Raw genomic sequence first — 6,822 nt, forward strand, 5'->3', positions numbered from 1 at the left:
ATCATGATTTGCCCCTATCCCCCTAAGCTTACAGTAGTGCCATGCTGATCCCGTAAGGAATATCATAAGGCAGAGGAAACTTTCCCAATGTAAAATCCAATAAGTCATTTGATCAGGGGCATTTTTCAAAATCAGCCTCTTTTTCATCGGCTTTCTATAAATCATATAGGCTGGCTTTGAATGTGAGTGAGTATCATTACACAGCAATTAAAGGGTCAGAGGAGAGCAAGGAGGAAAAACAGAGATCATTTTGGACTGAGGGGAAAAAAAGATGGGGGTAAAGGAGGGGAGGAAATGAAGGGGACAGTAAAAAAAAAAAAGTCTGTCAGGATGTAACTTTAAACCTACCTCATAATTTAAATTTTACTTCTGTACAATTGGTTTTTATGTAGTTTATTGGATTCGGCAAAACCATATGAATTAGATTTGGTTCTTTGTTTTTAGAGAAGTGGTGCTTTATCGAATGTTTTAGTGTAGTTTGCAGAAATTTTACTTAAGTTTTTAGCAGACAGATAAACAAACACTAGACACATTGATGAATACATGGTTCCTTTTTTCATTCACAAGCCAACAACTGCAGTCTATTACTTCAAAGTGTCGTATTTTATGGTTTTGCTGTAATATCTTTTTTTTATGTGTTTATTGACACTGAGTTTTATTCATATTTATGTAGAGTATTTGGATCATTATTAATGGGATCCTTTATTCATTTTTTAAAAAAAGATTTGTTTTATTAACAGAAGCTTTTACAAGATATTTATGGTGTATAGCAAGCATTTACAGTTATACTGAAAATAGTATTTTATATAGTTTCTTACAGACACAACATACAAGGAAGATGATTTTTTTATTTTTAACTCCAAAAGAAAACAAAGAAACAAAATATAACACACTTTTCCCCTCCCACCCTCCACCCTCCTTTCTCGTATGGTTCTCAATATCCTTTCATTTCTGTACACAACACATTCATCTCTGTATAATTCAACACACTGCTTCTATCAAGGTACATAAGTGAGGAAGTTATATAAGAAGAACCTGCAAAGGGCTAATTGGAAGCCGGTCCAGAAAGGCTCACTCCACCATCGACAGCTGGGTCCAGAGAGGGCAGAAAGTCTATGATTTTTTTCAAAGATTGCATGTTTTCCTCTAACATTATACAGAATCTTTTCGGGTGTGCAGTAAGATACAAACTCATTGAGCCGGTGTCTTACTGACGGGGAATTTTCGGATTTCTAGTTAACCAGGATACATTTCTTCACTGCAGTGCTCGCATGTAATATAAAGTATTTCTTATAATGATTTACATTAATAGTCCCCAAGAATCCATAGTTTTTGGTCTTGTTCAATTTGCATTCCTATTACCCTTAAAGTTATCACAGTGACACATTTCCAAAGTTCTTTTATCATTGGGCAACTCCATAGCATGCGTATAACATCCCCATCAGTCACTTTACATCTCTGACACCTAGAGGAAATGTTACTGTCAATTCTATGTAGCCTGTATGCAGTGTAATATGTCCTATGAAATATATTAAACTGAATTTGTCTATGTTTTGTGGAGGTTAGCACAGTCTGTGCCGGTTCCAATAGATGATGCCACTCTGCCTCCTCATAAATACACCCCAAGTCTTTTTCCCATTTCCCTTTTGTGACTGTTTTATCATAAGCCGATAACTTTCCTTTGATTATACTATATATAGAAGATATTATTCCTTTTGTTGATGTGCATGATTCATTACATGGGTGACTTTCAAGAGGAGTTTCTTTTGGGATGCCTGGGAATGTTTCTTTTGCTTTCTCTTTGGGATCATTTATACATTTGGAGCTAAACTTTGACCTTCAATTTCTTTCAAAGATTCTTGGTTTGACTATAGTGGAAATTTAGCCTGGGTGCCATTCCGAACTTAGTCCCGCCCACAACGTTTGAGGTCGGGAAGTTTTGTCTGGCATTGCTCAATAGTAGCGGGAGTATGCTCGCACAATATTTGGCGGGCCAATCAAATTGTCAGGGCGGGCTTTATACAATGATGGACAGATGATCAGCAGTAACGTAATCAACCACGTCACCAAAGCGCGCTTGGGCGACAACAACAATGGCTGCCGCTGGAGAGTTGAGGTGAGTAGATTCTGCTATTAGGTCTGTTCTAGAAGATATCGACAGCAAATTAATTTTAAAAGAGGAACAGAGAAACGCGATCAAGGCTCGTCTTCTTATTAAAGGCGTGCAACTGCACGCTTTGATTTTTGCTGACAACAACTATGCGTCGCTTAACATACGTCACGCACTCCGTTGCTCTTATTGGTTGTAGGTCTATCCAATTGAGTGCAGAGACATTTTTTTTCCTGGTTCGTTCGAAACACGCCCCATAATCACAGCTCTATGGAGCAGTATCAGACTCATATTCTGACTAGAATTGAGTAGGACTACGTCAGGCTAGTGGAAATTAGAGTTTTTATGCAAATAAATTCTGTTAAATGTGATCATAAAGTTGCATCATTGCCATCTTCCATCTATTGAACATAGATGGAGCATAGATTAACCCTAATGCTAACACTAACCTGTATGCACCTAAACGTGGAGCACTAAAGAACAGTGCTATTATTACTTTAAATCACATTATTTAACAAGCTGATGACTCCGTTCTGCAAGGAAAGTCTCAGAGAACAGGAAAGAGATGGAGAATGTTCCTTTTTACTTTACCCCTTAAAAATGAAATTAGATTTTTGCTTCGGTTCATCTCATTTTCATTGTAGATAATATTTATATTGCAAAGAACTTCCTGGACTGCAGTGAATTTTAGATATTTTAGGTTAAGCATTCAGCTTCTCTATGCTGTTGCCTGATGTAGCATAAAAAATGTTTTCAATACAAAGAGGTAGCTGAGAGTCAGGTCATGAATAAAAAAATACAACTGAGCCAAAGTCGCCTAAATTCCACTTTTCAATAAAATATCTTGTCCAGATGAAAATAATTAAGTGAATTTCATCTTAGAGGACGAATAAATGGTCTGTTTTGATTGCTTTTAGACCAAAGCAGAAAGGAAGTAAAACATTTTAAAGATTTGTTTATTTATTGAACATCATGCTCTCCTTTTCATTTTCACAAGTTCTCCAAATATCTTGCAGCCTGCTTTACAATCAAACTCCTTTACACTTTACTTTTCATTGGCTTCACCTGAAAATGACGAATGTCCATCTAACAAGTAGAATATGCAGCATGCGTGTAAATGAGGTCCTAAAAGGCTCATCCTTCAGTCTTGATCTGCTCCGCCAGGCAGGAGCATTCCTAATCTGGCTAATGAGGAAACTGGTGAGGAAAAGCAGTCAGTGAGTCACAGAGGGATGTGGGCCAAGCTTCCGGCTACTCATTAGTTTGGAGTCAGAGGTTCAGAAAACCATCAGTGACGCAGCCTGTGACAGAACAGGAAACGCATCATTACTGTTGTCGGAGCGACTAAAACAAGCAGCAGCCACGCGGACACAGACTGTTTCTGTCAGATGTGACTGAGCAGCTGCAGGATGAAGATCAGGGTTGTTATTGACAGATGAAACATCCTTTAAGATTCTTTATCACTCCAACTGATCTTGTATTTACTTACTGTACACCTGACCACCTGACCTCTTAAGAGACTTTTTTATGGGTTTAGAGAACCTTAAAATAATTTATAATCTTTCTAACACATGGTGGGAAACTTAGTTTCTTTCAGTATACCAGAACATGAAAGCTTTGATTCTGACTCCTGGTCATGATTTTCTTTCACTGTGTTTAACTTTGAGGTTCAAGTCTTTTTCTCCCATATAAACAACATTGTACAGTGGAAATTATTTTGGGGCCACAAAAAATGTTTAAATAAAATTCCTGAAACTATTTTACTGTAATTTACATCCATCCATCCATCCATAATCTGACCCGCTTGTCCCAAGTGGAATCCCGAGGGGTGCTGGTGCCTATCTCCAGCAATGGGCGAGAGGCAGGGTACACCGTGGACAGGTCGCCAGTCCATCGCAGGGGAACATAGAGACAAACAGACAAACCTAAGGAGAATTTATACAAGTAAATTAACCTAACAGTCATGTTTTTGGACTGTGGGAGGAAGCCAGAGTACCCGGAGAGAACCCACACATGCTCAGGGAGAACATGAAAACTCCATGCAGAAAGACCCCGGGCCGGAAATCGAACCCAGAACTCTCTTGCTGCAAGCTAGATGTCGTATATATCTATGAAGATAAGTTAAAGTGTCTAATTTTTGAGAAAAATAATAAATCTTTGATTCTTTTAAATTCATAATTTAAGCTTATCTCACTTTATTTATATTATATAATCCCTATATTTATTCACTGCTAACCTCAGCTCCTGAAAATCATTATCACCTTGTTGGGTCCTGAGTCCACCTGCCTGCATATCTGCACTTATTTCCCCCTGTCTGCTTAATGTTGTAAAGATATACATGCAATAATCCCCTGATATTATCTCTGCTTTGGCTTCCTGCAGATCGTCAGTGTTGGGAAACATGTGAAGGGATACCACTACATCATGGCCAATCTGGTGAGAGAGGCTATTCTTTGCTAGATCTCAGTTTAAGGGTTTTACCTTTATTTCTTTTGCCTGATAGGTTTAAGTCTACTGTGTGTGCTAATGTATAGTAAATCTAACATAGTGAATCTTTTTTGGTATTTAATGTCTTTTAATGTAACAGCGTTAAATAATCGTAAAATGTTATATTTCTGCTTTATTGTCCTTCCTGTGCAATGCTTGGTTATTCCTGGGAGTTTAAATACTTTCTCTTTATTTCTCTTTCAGGGTTTTAAGGACATCAACCTGGAGCGCTTCATGCATGGAGGAGCCAACGTGACAGGGTTCCAGCTGGTAGACTTCAGCAACCCCATGGTCATCAAACTGATGCAGCGCTGGAACAAACTGGATCAGAGAGAATACCCAGGCTCAGACGCCCCACCAAAGGTACAGATGAAATCTTGACCAGGGGGCTGCAGGACTGGTTTCCTCCTGCTGTCCCTGAGCTCGTAGCTCTGGCTTTACACATGTGGGCAAACTGTGCTGTCAAAGAGCAGGAAACTTTGCTCATTTCCTGCTGAAATGAGATGCAGTGGTGTGAAGCTGAAAACACTTGCTATGTCAGATGCAAATGTAGTCAGAGGTTCCCTCCACTAATCATGAAAATCAACGTGTTTTCAGTTTATGCCTTTTAAAGATGGAACTGAATAATATTTTACAGAGTGGAAAAGTTATTGAACCTATAACTTATTGAAGAAAGTTATATGGGAACAATTTTAAATTAATTAGGATATTCTTTAATGCACTTCTAATTTGTCTAATTTCTAGAAACATGCTAAAATATTCACATACACCCCAAAATATAAGAGCTTAGACGTCTCTTAGAAAGTTTCAACCTAAACTTCTATCAGTGAATTTATCTCCTGGAACTCATGTGGCTTTTAAGAACAGTCAATATATTTCCAACAGGGCAGAGTTTGAAGCTTTTAAGCTCTTGTCACACCATGACGATTTAGCTGGCGTATGCCTGACATCCCAGAATCACCTAAAACGCTGGCATACGCAGAACTTTCTATGTATTTTTTCAATTTTGGGCATATACAGAGTATTCATAATCCAGAACTTATGTATAATGACAGCCTTACTTATGCATAATGTACGGCTGAACTTACGGCAGCCTGAAGGGGGCAGCAATGCGCCCAGAGGTACCTGGTCTGCATAAAAAAACTTAGCTGCTGTTATCCGTCTGCCAAAAAAAAAAGGAAGAAATAAATAAAAAGAAAAAAGAAATAAAAAGAAAGGTTTGCAGTCGCAGCAGATTCATCGTCATTTCTGCTAGGAAGTTTGTTGGTCGTGGCAGTGGGCGTTAACGCAGTGAGGATACATCTCACTCACCTTCACGCTCACCCTACAGTTGGAACAGAGTCAAACTGATGAGATCTTGCTGATGTCGAAGGATAGCTAATATGGATTCCTGTCTCAGGCTTGCCGGATCCACCATCTCTTCTGGAACGTCTGAAGTCTGGAGGAGAAGTGACGGTTTCTTCCTATGAACCCCCTTTTATACTAAAATGCTGCCTATACCCCATCATACAGTAGCTTTAAGTGAGAAACAAGATCAGCAGTCGTCTTGAACACTTCGAATACGTAGATATTTGTTGGGGATACATTCTTGATAAGTTACTTATAAGATATGCACAAGTTATTCATAAGTTTTGGATAAGCTAGACAACAGGACTTATGAGTAACTTACACTTAACGTATATCAACAACCACATTACTCACCTGTAACGTATGGCCCACGTATGAGCAGACGCTGCCATACGTCAAGCAATTTTGAGCATGCCAGATTCTTAGTGCATCAGGTATATGCTGGCTAAATCGCCAAGGTGTGCCAAGCACTTCACTAATCTTAGCCTACGTTACTTTAAACTAATAAGCCTCAACATCCAGACATTTGCCCCAGTGCAAAATGGCCACACCCATTGTGGAGGGAAAAAAACAGTTTACATGTTAAAGTAACACTATAATGAAAAACATAGGACAAAGTAAATTTATTTCCAAAAAAACAAAAAAAAACATATATTGAATAATAGCATGTCATTTAGCCTTATGTTGCAGCACCTAAAAGCATTTTTTAAGAGCATCTATATCAGTTAAGAAGCTACATTGACTTAAGTTTAACCCTTAGCTTTTATGTTCTAAGCAAAGTGGGGGAAATTATTTTAGTAAAGCGACACGATGCTCGAATTCACCAAACCGACCCAAACCGTCACCTGTGGATGAAAAGAAATAGGTTTTCAACAATA

At 38.4% G+C, this 6,822-nt stretch overlaps 1 protein-coding gene across 1 annotated transcript in view; it reads left to right on the forward strand.

Moving 5' to 3' along the window:
- Window positions 1-6,822, forward strand: part of LOC107081866 (glutamate receptor 4) — a 119,732-nt gene that overhangs the window by 22,903 nt on the left and 90,007 nt on the right. Inside the window, exons 3-4 of the mRNA XM_015370205.1 lie at window positions 4,493-4,546; window positions 4,802-4,960. Coding sequence (XP_015225691.1) covers window positions 4,493-4,546; window positions 4,802-4,960 — 213 coding nt within the window. The remainder of the gene's footprint in view (window positions 1-4,492; window positions 4,547-4,801; window positions 4,961-6,822) is intronic.

The sequence above is a fragment of the Cyprinodon variegatus genome, unplaced genomic scaffold (assembly GCF_000732505.1).
Source record: "Cyprinodon variegatus isolate N-32 unplaced genomic scaffold, C_variegatus-1.0 Scaffold43, whole genome shotgun sequence".
Lineage (NCBI taxonomy): Eukaryota > Metazoa > Chordata > Actinopteri > Cyprinodontiformes > Cyprinodontidae > Cyprinodon > Cyprinodon variegatus.